The sequence below is a fragment of the Cucurbita pepo genome, chromosome LG15 (genome assembly GCF_002806865.2).
Source record: "Cucurbita pepo subsp. pepo cultivar mu-cu-16 chromosome LG15, ASM280686v2, whole genome shotgun sequence".
NCBI lineage: Eukaryota > Viridiplantae > Streptophyta > Magnoliopsida > Cucurbitales > Cucurbitaceae > Cucurbita > Cucurbita pepo.
In genome coordinates, this window is record NC_036652.1 from 3370085 (window position 1) to 3385470 (window position 15386).

General features: G+C 35.2%; 1 protein-coding gene across 3 annotated transcripts in view; it reads left to right on the forward strand.

Annotated features, from left to right (window-relative positions):
* LOC111811349 (ABC transporter C family member 2-like) overlaps window positions 1–15386 on the forward strand; it is a 39501-nt gene that overhangs the window by 781 nt on the left and 23334 nt on the right. The window contains exons 2-7 of one of the 3 annotated variants that reach the window (XM_023698155.1): window positions 214–392; window positions 5381–5420; window positions 7255–7411; window positions 9414–9528; window positions 9609–9689; window positions 13460–13484. In XM_023698155.1, coding sequence (XP_023553923.1) covers window positions 214–392; window positions 5381–5420; window positions 7255–7411; window positions 9414–9528; window positions 9609–9689; window positions 13460–13484 — 597 coding nt within the window. Of the gene's footprint in view, window positions 1–213; window positions 393–5380; window positions 5421–7254; window positions 7412–9413; window positions 9529–9608; window positions 9690–13459; window positions 13485–14187; window positions 14213–15386 lie in introns of those variants that run through there. The other 2 variants (XM_023698156.1, XM_023698157.1) reach the window with 2 other exon arrangements.

Here is a 15386-nt window from a genome sequence, read left to right on the forward strand (position 1 = left end):
TGGGCGCTATAGGAAGAATTTGGTTTACTTTGTATTACTCTTTAGAACCAAAGATTGTAAGTGTGAAAAAGATTGAGACATCGTATGTTTAACTTGATGTACTAGGCAAGAAGAAATTGACTAACTAAGAGGTAATTTTGTTTAGTTTTGGACATGGTGAGTGGCTTTTTGATCGAGTTCACAGATATTAAACCTTACGTCCTTTTGTTTCAGGTTGTTGCCCTGATAATTCAGGCCCTTACTTGGTTCTCAATGGTTGTAATGCTTGTTGCTGAAACCAAAGTTTATATTTTTGAATTTCGATGGATCATCAGATTTGGAGTTTTCTATATATTAGTAGCGGACGGCGTGATGCTCAACCTAATTCTTTCGGTGAAGGATTTGTACAAGAGGTATTTCTTATAAAAGCTATTATGTCTAAATTTCAAGTTACCATCATTTATGACCCTGGACGACATTTTACTGTTCTGTTCCTGCTGTTATTTCTTTGAATAATTAGAAGTTGTCATGTAAACAATCTATTATGCCTTTTGGAGATGTGGAAAGAACAGAGAAGTACATCCTAAATATTATTTTGTTTGTCATAAAAAGAAGTAAAAAAGAGAGAAAATAAATTAAGATATTAATAGGGAATTCAGCTGCAAGTCCAAATTAGCTTTGCTTTTTTCCTTATTTTTTTGAGATGGGTGCATTTTCCTTTTACAATACACAAATGATAAAATAAATCTTAGATACGAAGTAACAAGATAAGATAAATCTAAATAAATCTAACTAAATCTCTAGTTATTAGGTAACAATATAGTAAGATTAACTACTTATCTTATTTAATGGGATTACATAAATATTCCTTAAATCAGGTTTGTTCTTCAACACTCCTCCTCAAGTTGAGGAATAGATATCATTCATTCCCAGCTTGGATACTAACTCATGAAACGTTAAGTTATGAAATCCGTTTGCTAATTCAAGTTGAGATGACACATAACTAATTGCATACTATTACCTCCTCGAATTTCTCCTCGATAAAATGTCGACCAATTTCAATATGTTTTGTCTTATCATGTTGAATAGAATCATGTGCAATATTGATGGCTGATTTATTGTCGCAGTACAATGTTATGAGATCTTCTCTCTTAGTTTGTAAGTCATCAAGAATTATCTTCAACCATAAGAGTTCACATAACCCTTATGTAATAGCTCGAAATTTTGATTTAGCAGATGATCTAACCACCACATTTTGCTTCTTACTCCTCCATGTTACTAAATTACCTCCAAGAAAGGTACAATAACCTGCAGTAGATTTTCTGTCCACTCGGGAATTGTTCGGTTTGAGCAAAATTCCTTTTCTTAAAGTTCCCTTCAAATATGTAACACTCTATCTGTTGCATGAAGGTGAGACTCTATGCGGATCATGCATGAATTGTCTAATTACACTTATTAAGTATGCTATGTTTGGTCGAGTGTGAGCTAGATGTATTATCTTTTCTACTAGCCTTTGGTACATTTCTCTGTCCACTATAAGTTCTTCCTTTGGATGTGGGTCCATTTGGTGTTGATGTAGGTTTACATCCGCTTTTTCTTATTTCCATCAATAAATCAATCACATAATTTTGTTGTGTTATGAGAATGCCGTGAGCTAAATACACTACTTCAATACCTAGAAGTACTTCAGCCTTCCAAATTTCTTGATCTCGAATTCTTTCATCAAGTTCATATGTATTACAATGAAAGTTAAGAGACTTGAAATACTTGAAACAACGAAACATAATTTTCAAAACTCTAAAGGAGGGATGACCCATGTGAAAGTGATGTAACCAAATCGCATCTTTATTGGAGGAACTAAGATCTTACACAGATGCAGGGTGTCACAATCACACTTTCTCAAAACATTTGCAAGCGATTGTGCGACATTCACTCTCACCACTGAGTGAGTCAACCAATTCAAATTTGAGCCACCGTTGGCCAGATGACACATACCCAAGCCTCCGGCTCCGCTTTGAGAAGAAAATTTTAGAAAATGGGGGTAGAGAGATTTTCAAAAAAGAAAATAAAAGTAATAATGAAAGAAAAGTTGAAAGCAATGTTATAAGATAGCAAGAAAGAAAGGCAACACAATTCCAGTATTTATAGCTAATACACTGGACCAGAAATAGTAAATCATAGAAATCTAGATAAACTCAAATCTAATAACAATCGCCTCAAATCTTGGTAGTTTGAATACTTTGAATCATATCTCAACACTCCCCCATGATTCAAAGTTGCAGATGTAAGTACAGAGCTTTTCTTCTGACAAGGCCTTCGTAAGTATGTCTGCTTTAACCCGTACATTGTCTGTCTCAGCTTGTATACCTTTGTTTCTTTGTCTTCCTTTATGAATTCCTCTGGCGGTGTTACATAAACCTCTTCTTGTAAATCTCCATAAAACTTTTCGTTTGGTAGGTCAACCATATCCCATGTTTCATCTTTCTTAAAGGACTGCATCTCTACTGCCATGGCTTTCTTCCCGTCTTCTTTTTCAGTTGCTTCTTCATAATTCATAGGGTCTGAAATAGTAAGAGCAAACTGACATGATGCATATATGTCAGCTAAAGATTTATACTTCCTTGGAGGTGTCTCATCTGAAAGTTCTTCAAGAGAAGAATTGCTGTTAAGTGATTCTGAAGATGATGAATTTGACACACTTTGTGTTGCAGTGGATGCACTGGGAGATGCACTGGAGTTGACCCTTGTCTCTTCATTTGGGGAAACTTCAACTGTAATCTTTTGCTGCTCCTGTTCTTTACTCCAATCCCAACTCACGTTTTCATTAAATATTACATCCCTTCTAACTAAAATCTTTTCACTAACGGGGTTGTATAGTTTATATGCCTTTGATTGAGTACAATAGCCAATGAAAATGCATTTTTCAGATTTTTCATCAAGCTTTTGACGAGTTTGAGGATGTTTCAAAGCATAAGCAACACAACCAAAGATTCGTAAATGACTTACAGATGGTTTCCTTCCATGCCATGCTTCATAAGGAGTTCGATTCATAACCGCCTTTGTTGGTGAGATGTTTAATAGATAAACAGATGTTGCTACGGCTTCGGCCCAAAATTGGTTTGGAAGTCTCCTTGCTTGTAACATACTTCTTGCCATCTCCACAATAGTTCGATTTTTTCGTTCAGCGATTCCATTCTGTTCTGGAGTGTAGGGAGCTGTTAATTCCCTTTGGATGCCCTCTTCTTCACAAAAGAGATTGAAATCTTTAGATATGAACTCGCCACCTCTGTCTGTGCGAAGAACTTTAATGTGACAGCCACTTTGGTTCTCTACCATAGCTTTAAAAATCTGGAACTTCTGAAAAGTTTCTGACTTATGTTGTAGGAAGTAAACCCAGCTCATGCGACTATAGTCATCAACGAATAGTAAAAAGTATATACTTCCACCCAAGGACTTCGTTTGCATTGGCCCACATAAATCAGCATGAATTAGTTCTAGATAATGTGAAGCTCTTTTAGCTTTTCCAACAGGAAAGGACTTCCTAGTCTGCTTGCCATAAATGCATCCTTCACATAAATTAGTTGAGTCAATTCTTGGTAATCCGAAAACCATACCTTTATCCCTGAGTATTTTCAGGCCGTTCATATGAAGATGTCCATATCTGAGATGCCATAATGTTGAGTCATCTTTCATGCTAGCAGTAAGAGCAAAATCCTCCATGTTAGAAACATCAAGTGGAAACATCTTATTTGAAGTCATGGCAATTTCAACTTTATGGCCTGATTTCTTATCTGTGATGACACATGTGTTATCATCAAATAGAACTGAGTGTCCTCTGGTCATCAATTGTCCAACACTCAATAAATTGTACCCTAAATCAGGTACAAATTGAACATTATCTAATTGTTTTATCTTACCGTGACTGGTTTCGACTTTCACTGTACCTTTTCCTTCAACTTGCATCTCTTTTGTATTTCCAAGTTGCACTTTAATCTTTTGCGTCTCATCAAGCTCTTTGAATAAGGATTTGGTGCCTGTCATATGGTTCGAGCATCCGCTATCAACAAACCATAAGTTACCTTTTTCCGGATTAGTATCCATGCACGCCACAAACAACTTTTCTTCTTCTTCTTCATTCTCTGCTGCAAAATTCATTCGTTGATTTTTATACCAACAATCAGATTTTGTGTGACCATACCTTCTACAATGGTAACATTGTATGACATTCCTTTGTTCATTGAATTGTCTCTGTCCATCACTTCTCCATCTACCCCTGTTATCACGACCACCATGGAAGCTGCGAAATCCTCCTCTTCCACGACTTCTACCTGCTAAATGAATATTTTCTCTTTCGTTATTGGTTGTCTCCTTCACTTGTAGTGCCTTTTCTTCGTTTCTTTCTGATGCTCTATTGATTCTTGCCTCATGAGCCTGAAGCGAGCCCATCAGTTCATCAACGGAGAGTATGGATAGATCCTTAGCTTCTTCTATGGCGGCCACCACATGGTCAAACTTTGGAGTCAAGCTTCTCAACACCTTTGCAACAATTGTTTCGTTTGAAATTTTCTCTCCATAGGTACGCATCTGACTGACTATTGCCATTGATCTTGACAAAAAATCAGCAATTGATTCGCCATTCGTCATGAGTAGAGTTTCAAAATCACGTCTTAGAGATTGCAATTTCACTGTCATGACCTTTGAGTCTCCTAGAAACTCCTTCTGTAGAATTGACCATGCCTGCTTTGATGTGGTTGCTGCTGCAATTCGTGAAAAAATAGTCTCATGAACTGCTTGCTGAATAATGAATAGAGCCTTGGCATCGTTTTTCTTGGTTTCTCTTAGTCTCTCCTTTTCTTCTATTGTGGGTTCTAATACATCAGCAAACCCGTGCTCCACCAAGTCCCATAGCTCCTGCGATCTGAGCAAGGTCTTCATCTTGATGCTCCACCACTCATATTTCTCACCATTAAAGATTGGTAACAACGGTGCAGAGGAAGAAAAACCAGCTACTGCCATTTTTGTTTTGTGAAAGAAAATAATCACTCGCCCTCGTGTCGAACGAATTTGGCTCTTATACCAAAATTGTTGGAAAGAGGGATAGTGAAAGAGATAGAAATGGATAAATTAGATGAATGTTGCAGTGCTTTATTATTGTCTACTGACTCGATGCTTAGAGGGTTACACAATTCCAGTATTTATAGCTAATACACTGGACCAGAAATAGTAAATCATAGAAATCTAGATAAACTCAAATCTAATAACAATCTCCTCGAATCTTGGTAGTTTGAATATTTGAATCATATCTAACTACTCTAAATCATATCTTCATTTTGAATACTTTGAATCATATCTCAACAATTTACACATTCCATGAGTTCACATTTCTGTTTTGTCCTTTCAGATATGTCCTGTATTTGTATATCAGTGAAGTTTTCTTCCAGGTTAGTTTGTTTTCTCCCTTTAGTCTGTTATGCAAATTTTATATTATTTTGCACTTAATGGTGGAGAAGAATGTGAGCAAAGAGTAGTTTGGTGAATAGTGTTGGTATGAACTAAAGTAAAAAAATTTAGCAATATCTGGTGTTCAACTGTTGAATATATAAAAAGCAATCTTTCTCTCTCGCTGCATGTTTTCTTTGTAAATTCTGTTCTTTCTTACACAACTTTGTTTAGTTTCCTTTTTCTAGCTCTGAGGATGAGACTACTTACCTAGTTAACTAAATCACGATTCATATTTTCCTGAATGTACAAAAGTTAAAAATTGTTTCTGTTTGTTGCGTGCTCTAATTAATATGAAGTAAAATGTAAAACAAGGATTTATTTTATTTTATTGTTATTTTTTGAATTGGGGATACTGCACTTCATTCAATATTGTTGAATGTATATTTAACAATATTGAATATGATTATTATGCATGAGCAACTAGCACTTGGGAAATTTAGATTGTTTCCAATGGGCATCCGTGTACAATATTGAGGAACTACACATTTATGCATGTTTCATAAGGTACATATATAGTTTAATGTGAGTTTTGTCTCCAAATCCTAACAAGACACTCCTCCTTTATGCTTGGGTCATAGTGGGGTATTCTTTGTAAGGAGGCATTTGAGCTTTTGAGTTATATTCTTCGGGTTACAAGTTTGCTTTCTCGATTCGAGGCTCTTTTTCAAGACCTTTTGGTGTGGGTATGGCATGTATAGTGATTGTTGCCTCATGATGGAGGAGTTCTCATTCCATCGGCCTTGTCTTGATAAGGGGTGTGTCCTTTGGTGGACTGGTTTCTTAGCTGTTATTTGTTGCACTTGGTTGGAGAGGAATGAGAGAAAATTTAGAGGATTTGAAAGTGTTGGAAAGATGTCTGGGACCTTGCCAACTTTAATGCTTCTCTATGGCACCTTTTTTGATAGACCTGTGTTATTACTCCTCGGTCATTATTTTAGATTGGAGCCCTTTTTATCTTTTTAGGGCATTAGGTTCTATTTCGAGCATTTCCATCTATTCATTGATTCAGTTAGGGAGGCAGGACGATAACCCAAAAGAATTAACTAAGAAATCCTTCCTAACCCTTTCTTATGATCGGAGTAGTAAGGAAAAATATGATTGAGTGTCTCCTCCTTCAAACAGAGAATGCATATTTTTTCATATTATCTTGTAATATAATCAATTGATGTGATTAATCAAATATGTAATTGTAACCAAAATAGAACTTGTTCATGCATATGGTAGAAAGTTTACAGAAGTATATAATTTGGAACTTACAGAAAAGTAGAACCGTTGATTAGGAAGTAGGATTGTTTTTGTTGAACTTGAACACTGAGATTTCGTGGTGTAGAGATCAACCCTCTCGAATTGGCCGTTTATCTAATCAAAGCATATTTCGTCTTCGTTACTTTGTGTTCGTTGCTTTTGTCAGGTGAACCCTTACATATAATTCCTAATAATTGTAAATACTTTCATTTGTAATATTAAATGATTTTATCGTACATAGTTTCACATAATAAGTAGGTACAAACTTACTATTATAGATTAAGCATTGCAAATACCTTACGTTTTGTTCCCTGACATTGAAGCTGAAAATAAGATTCATTTGTAAGATTTTCTCCCTCTAGCTTGAGAATTGATAGGATAGAAAATCCATGAGTATGCTGTTCTATGCACGCATGTTCACTCGTACTACTATCCATCAATATCAGTGAACTAAATAACCTATTAGTGTTGAGTTGGATTTCATCTTATTCTACCTTGCTTTCTTCTGAGATTTTATTTTTGCTGTAGGCTTTATTTGGTGTTCTCTTGCTCCCATATATACCTAACTTGGATCCTTATCCTGGTCATGCCCCTCTACGTAGTGAATCTGTTGATGTTGCTGAATTCGAAAGACTTCCTGAAGGAGAACATATATGTCCTGAGCGGCATGTGAATTTGTTTTCAAGTAAGTATTATTTTTGTAAAATCCATCATCATGTCCTTTGTGAAATATGAAGTATAAAAATCACTTTTTTTTTTTCTTTTGATATTTATGAGTATTTGGGTCAACTTGCGCTAGTTCAATCAAGCACTTTCACAGGACAACCGCCTCACCATACTACATTTGGTCACTAGGGTAACTCATAAGATATTAAGTCCTAAATTGGTGGTCACCATAGTTTGAACCAATCCCAAGCCCTTTATTATTTACTTCACCCTTATTGTCCACTAGACCAACCCATGATGATTGGATATATTTTGCTATTTGATGATTTAGATTGATGTCATTATGAATGCTATGGATTCTTTCTAACATAAAGGAAAATCATTGGGAGAAGAGTGCACTTGTATGTAAGGTCCTTGCAACATATTGTGCTTCAAGTAGGAAAATGGTTAAATAGCTTATACCCTTGAGGTAGTGAATTAGTTAGCTCAAATGGTTAATAGTCTAAATGCTTTCAGTTTGGATCATGATTAATGATGCACTAAATTGCTCAAAAGTTCTTGAAAGAAAGCTTCCTTTGCCTTACATTTCTCCTTTGATTTGTTCTCTTTGCACATAAGATGTTCTTCGAATTCGTGCGATTCCTTGGTCCTCTTTAAGAAACAGTCCAAGCAGTAACCTTCTCTTCTCTTTCGAATGGGACTTACTTGGGACTCAAATTATTCTGTGGGGGAGTATGTAAGGTTGAAGTTTCTATGTGGCTATTGTCTTTGGAGCTCGAAAATGGTAGATGGAGAAAGATGTGTTGTTGTGATTTTTGTAAAGGCATACTTCATTCTATTTATCTTCATCCATTTGGCAACCCTCCATTTGATCAAGTGGCCATAGCATCTTTGTAATTATCCCTCCATTTTCCTTTTAAATCTTTAGCTCAAAAGTTGATAATTATCCATTAGCCGACTTTATCATCAATTAGTCACCTCCTATTTACTTTAAATCCCAATTAGCTAAACATGGAATTTAAATTGCTAAGTTCGAATAACTTAAGGGTAAATTTTAAATTTGTGGGCTGGTAAAGCTAATTTTAAAACAGTCATCTCTTTTTTATTCCTTTATTTATTTATTTCTTCATCAACTCACTAAATGCCAAAAGCTCCAATATAATATTCGTTTTGTGTACCGGGTGTTACACTGACTTGCTTGAAATGTTCATAGACATTGGAAGAAGCAAAAGATCAACAAGCGAGCCATCCGACCTGCGAAAATGCATTAAAGAAAAGGGAATAATTGACATGTTCTTAACATCTTTAACAAAGAACCCATCATCTTCAATTCAAATGCTAAAGTACTTATTATCAATGCAACGATTTCTTTCTTCCATAACCCACTTGGGCAAAAGAAAGGATTGAGAATTTTTTTTAACGAAACAAGTGAGAGTCCACAAAGAACCCATGAACCAGCAAAAATGGAACCTATGAGTATCAGTGAACAAAATGAAAGACTTGAGTGAGACCTATTTATTGGTCAAGCAACATAGACGGACGACGACAATGTACCTTGATCTGTCCCTTGGATTGATGGGAAACAAGGGGTTGGAACGTTAGTGTAGGCTGAAGATGCAAGGGAATGGAGAAATGTGGTGGCGACTTGAGCCTGAAGGTGGGAAAGGTTATGTTTGGTGGCAACAACGATTAGGGTGTAGAGGAGAAATCACATCTAACCAAAACAATTTTGACAAAAATACAAACACAGAAATTGTGGAAATATGTGCCCAGCTTATTGGTTATTAGTATAAGTTAGTAGTGGCATGTTAAGTAATTTAGAAATTTATAAATGGACAGAGTAGTCTAAAAATGTTTTACAAAGATTGTCCCTTTTTAATAGATTATAAATTACATATTTAATTTTTAAGTGGTCTAGAGGACAACAATAGTTCTCTCATGAATTGGTTTAATGCTCTTCCACAATCGTTACTTTTTTCCACACATATATTTCGTTTCTAACTGTGGTTACTTTTCACTAGAAATAACTTTTGCGTGGATGGATCACATAATGAAGCTAGGATACAGAAGACCACTCACGGAGAAGGATATATGGAAATTGGATACTTGGGATCGAACTGAAACATTATACAATAAGTCTGACTATCTCACTCTCGACATTATTTATTCAATTTTTTTAAACATTATTTTTGGATCTTATTTACTATTTGCTCTAGCTTCCAGAAAACTTGGGTTGAAGAATCTCAAAAATCCAAGCCATGGCTTCTTAGAGCATTAAATAGTAGCCTTGGAGGAAGGTGAGTAGTGGACGAGTGAAGAATTGTTTCCATTGAATGAACTATATATTTACCAGTTGTAGTTTTCTTTCAAAGGTTTTAATGTCCTTTATGGAAACATTTTCCTTGTTCTGAATGGTGCATTCATAATTTACTAGTGTATGTATATATATTTGAAAGGAAACATCATTTCATTTATCATTAATGTGGTAAAATATATATAAGGAAGGATTCCTGAGGTCAATGAGGGTTACAAAACTTCCATCCAGTTGCATTGAAAAAGTTTCTTCAACACGATTGTCCTGATGATTCTTATTCAAGAAACGAAGATTGGATCATTTGATAATCAATTAATCAAATCTTTTAGGAAGATTCTGTTTCTAGTGAAGTCTTGGTTTCATCTCAGAATATTTTTAGTGTCAGCCCTTCACCTCTTCCTTCAGCTCCGGGAAAATTTTCTTCTCTAATCGAAGCTAGTGTTTTACAATTTTTCGAAATCTCTCCCATTGAAGGATTGCATGCCATTCATTGAATCTTACTGATGTCTTGATCTTTTTCAAGACAATAATTAACTAAGATTTTTGAGATTTCAAGGGATGTGCATTGTTTATATCATAACCTTTCCTTGTTCGAGGTTATTTAACATTTTTTTGGTTTTTTGGAAATTTAGTGCATGATTAGAGAGAATTTGTAGAATTTAATTAGTGTTTTGCATGTAGAGCCGTTGGTGCGTGTTGATCCAATTAATTCTGCTTCATTGGAAAAGACTGATTTAATTTGTGCTTCGCTTGTGAAAAGGTGGTGCTGGCTAAAGTCATGTATTAGTGATATTTTGCATGTCACTTCAAATTTAATTGGCCGTTTGCAAGAAGTGCAGATGGTAGAAGTTGAATCAATTAATGTTGTTTTCGTTAATAACGACATAGATTTTATTAGGTGCTTCACATGAAGCTATGGTGATGGGCTAAAGAGTCAATTAGTGCTGTTTTGTTGTGAAAGGAAAAGGTTTTAAAAGAACAGTCGGTGGAAATTTAGGAGTATTTTAGTGATGTTCTCTTGCATGCCGCTTCAATTTAGTGGATCAGTTGGAGATTTAACTTTGGCAGACAAATGGTCGTAGACTTTCAGTTGGAGATTTTATCTTTGTCATACAAATGTTTGTTGGATTTCGAAGTCTTTTAGTCAACTTGTTGAGAGTTTTTGTCTAGTAATTGGTTGAATTCGTCAATTCCATTAAGTATTTTGGAAACAATAAAGAATTCATCTTTTTCTGTTGGGGAATCTTTGATAACCATCTTCTTTTCTGGATTGAGTTCTTTGAATCTGCAAGTCTAAAAGCTTTCTTCGAGGAGTTCTCTACCCAAATCTTTTTGATAAGGCAACTCCAATTCTCAGCCCAACGATCCAAGCTTTTGTTTTAGCAAGAACCCTTGAATCAAAGTAATCAACACCTCCTTATACGAAATTTGGATCAACCAAGAGATAAGGTTAGAATTAGATTACCTCTTACGATTGAAGATCTAGAAGCAAGATTTGGAACCTTGTTCTAAATTGAGTCACTCCACAATCTAACTTGATCAAGGCTTGATTGAATGACTCGAGTGCAATTCTACCACAAGAAATGCTTGAAACTTAGAAATGGCAAATATGATGCTCGGATTTTTAAGGGAAACGTCTCAATTTGAGAACTGAATTACATTCATTCACCCATCTGATTTTTACATAACATATTGTGGGTATTTATAGTCTTCCGACAAAAGACTTTGTGGCCGGGATTCAATCCCGATCCCCTTTAATCTCCACAAAAGACGAAGTCAATTTTGACCATTTGACCATTGCAAAATAAAAACAAAAAAACAATAAAATCTTTCAACAAATGTTGATATGTTTGAGTGGCTAAAGAAATAAACTTGAAATCTATTGGGCTTCACTCGTGTAGGGTCAAACCCTGTTGTTGACATTTTAAAGTTTTCCAACTTTAACCGTGCAAATATTCAATTGTCCTTCATCAATCGTATCAGCTTCTTATTCTACAAATGATGGTTGAATTGAGCCGATCCAAATTTGTAGATGAAGAATGAATGTTTGTTGAATCTTCTTCGCTTTGAATCATATAATAGGTCCAGTTGGAACATTTGGATGCCGATCCAATTTTGTAGATGAAGAATGAATGTTTGTTGAATTTTCTTCGCTTTGGATCGTGTAATAGGGGTCCAGTTGGAACATTTGGAACACCGTGATTCTTATCACTTTTGGTGTTATATTTTTACCCGATGAAAGTCTGGGTTACGTTTAATTGCTTATGAGTCCATTTTTGGCTCCAAAATCCAATCTTTTGTGGCCTTTTGCGGTCAAAGCTTTTCGTTTTGATTTGTTGTTTGAAAGAAATAAAAGGATCTTCCATTTCAAGCTCCTCCCACGGATAGATTGCTTTGCTTCGGTTCGTCTTAAGGCTTTTTCATGGTGTTCTTTGTCTAAGTCTTTTGTTGATTTACTTTTACAAGTTTTGTGTCTAACTGGAGTTCCTTTATCTTTCTGTTGTAGTTCTACTTGTTTACTACTTTCATTTATTGTTTTGGATTTCGCTCTCTTTAGGACTTCGTATCTTTTGAGCATTTGTTTCTTTTCATTTTATCAATGAAAAGTTTCATTTCTCGTTAAAAAAAAAAAAAAAAAAATTATATCTACAATCCAAGAAATTCGAAGTCTGTGAAGAACAATCAACCAAACCACCAGAGTACCTTCCAATAGCTTCTGAACATCTTCCATCACAATAGCTTAAATGAAGGTTCTAAACTAAGAGAAATTAACTATTGTAATGTTCGCTCAGTATATAACATTTTCCAGCAACAAAATAGAATCAACTGTCCCTCAAATCTCCGCCCTGGGGGTTAGGAGTTCCATCACAAACATTTTTTTTAGATTGTGACTAAAAGTGAATTATGTGAAGTAATAAAGATGAATTGAATGNTTTGGTGTTATATTTTTACCCGATGAAAGTCTGGGTTACGTTTAATTGCTTATGAGTCCATTTTTGGCTCCAAAATCCAATCTTTTGTGGCCTTTTGCGGTCAAAGCTTTTCGTTTTGATTTGTTGTTTGAAAGAAATAAAAGGATCTTCCATTTCAAGCTCCTCCCACGGATAGATTGCTTTGCTTCGGTTCGTCTTAAGGCTTTTTCATGGTGTTCTTTGTCTAAGTCTTTTGTTGATTTACTTTTACAAGTTTTGTGTCTAACTGGAGTTCCTTTATCTTTCTGTTGTAGTTCTACTTGTTTACTACTTTCATTTATTGTTTTGGATTTCGCTCTCTTTAGGACTTCGTATCTTTTGAGCATTTGTTTCTTTTCATTTTATCAATGAAAAGTTTCATTTCTCGTTAAAAAAAAAAAAAAAAAAATTATATCTACAATCCAAGAAATTCGAAGTCTGTGAAGAACAATCAACCAAACCACCAGAGTACCTTCCAATAGCTTCTGAACATCTTCCATCACAATAGCTTAAATGAAGGTTCTAAACTAAGAGAAATTAACTATTGTAATGTTCGCTCAGTATATAACATTTTCCAGCAACAAAATAGAATCAACTGTCCCTCAAATCTCCGCCCTGGGGGTTAGGAGTTCCATCACAAACATTTTTTTTAGATTGTGACTAAAAGTGAATTATGTGAAGTAATAAAGATGAATTGAATGTGTGCTACTTATATTTAGTATATGATAGAATACGACTTATTTTGCTGCTCAATCTTTTATATTGTCTATCATTCATTTTCTTCTCTCCTTTGCATTTACAGGTTTTGGTTGGGTGGCCTTTGGAAGGTAATGTGATCTATCTTCTTGATATGACTAGCACATTTAGGAAAAAAAAAATNGATAGATTGCTTTGCTTCGGTTCGTCTTAAGGCTTTTTCATGGTGTTCTTTGTCTAAGTCTTTTGTTGATTTACTTTTACAAGTTTTGTGTCTAACTGGAGTTCCTTTATCTTTCTGTTGTAGTTCTACTTGTTTACTACTTTCATTTATTGTTTTGGATTTCGCTCTCTTTAGGACTTCGTATCTTTTGAGCATTTGTTTCTTTTCATTTTATCAATGAAAAGTTTCATTTCTCGTTAAAAAAAAAAAAAAAAAAATTATATCTACAATCCAAGAAATTCGAAGTCTGTGAAGAACAATCAACCAAACCACCAGAGTACCTTCCAATAGCTTCTGAACATCTTCCATCACAATAGCTTAAATGAAGGTTCTAAACTAAGAGAAATTAACTATTGTAATGTTCGCTCAGTATATAACATTTTCCAGCAACAAAATAGAATCAACTGTCCCTCAAATCTCCGCCCTGGGGGTTAGGAGTTCCATCACAAACATTTTTTTTAGATTGTGACTAAAAGTGAATTATGTGAAGTAATAAAGATGAATTGAATGTGTGCTACTTATATTTAGTATATGATAGAATACGACTTATTTTGCTGCTCAATCTTTTATATTGTCTATCATTCATTTTCTTCTCTCCTTTGCATTTACAGGTTTTGGTTGGGTGGCCTTTGGAAGGTAATGTGATCTATCTTCTTGATATGACTAGCACATTTAGGAAAAAAAAAATTGGAATATGTTTATTGTATCAACCAAAACCTTGATTTAGGAAAGTTACTTAAAAGAATACTTACTCCTTTGCAATGTATGCTCATGCCTTTGAAATTTCTCTATTGTTTCCCCTAACACGATTTTCCTATTTGCTATGGAGAGGTTTTCCGTTCAACTTCCAATAACAATTCATTATGTGTAGAAATTCTTGCCATGAGACACGATAAAATGTCTTTGTTACTCTTCCATTGGTTGTCTCTTCCGTTGTTTGTATCTTTCTTTCTTCCAGCAAGTAGTTAAATCTCTCCGTTTGTCCATTTGTATGGGGTGATGGCTAGATGAGATATTCAGGGTTATCTCCAATAATCCAAACAACTCGGTCTAGAATGTTCCGATAAATCGACCATCCTTGTCATTGACGATGCTTGTTGGGATTCCCCATAACTTCACCATGTGTCTAAAAAACAACTAGGCCGTCAATTCAGCCGAGAATTGCTTGGGCGTGGGTACAAAAGTTGTATACTTCAAAAACTGATCAATGATAACTGAGATTGCTTTGTGTTCTCCTACCTTAGGAAGATGTGATGAAATCAATAGACACACTTTCCCAAGGTCTCGTTGGTATTGATAAGGGTTTGAGGAGTCCTGGGACCTCGGCTTTCTCAACTTTGTCTTGTTGGCAGATAAATAACGTCTTGGTGCATTGCATGATATCGCCTCACATGTTTGACAAAAAGACATTACCCCCTCGTTGGCATCGATAAAGCATGCCTCAAAGGTATTATTAGGAATTTAAAAGGTTCGTATCTTGTCATGCAAGTTGTTTTGGGTTCATCACCCTCGACAATGCGCACTTGATAATATCTTGACCATCGATCCAACTTTGTGAAGTATTTGGTTATGCGGAGTTTATTGAACCGATCAGATATAATAAGCAATGGGTAATTATTACATACTGTCACCTTGTTTAGAGCTCTGTAGTTGATGCATAGATGTAGTGTCCTGTCTTCTTTTGGAATAAGATTCAGGCCTCGTAAGATGCCTTTGCGGGACAGATGAACCCTGTAGCCAACAACTTGTTTATCTCTTTTCTTAGTTCGACTAGCTCTGGGGGGATCCATCCGATATGCATTCTTTGCTG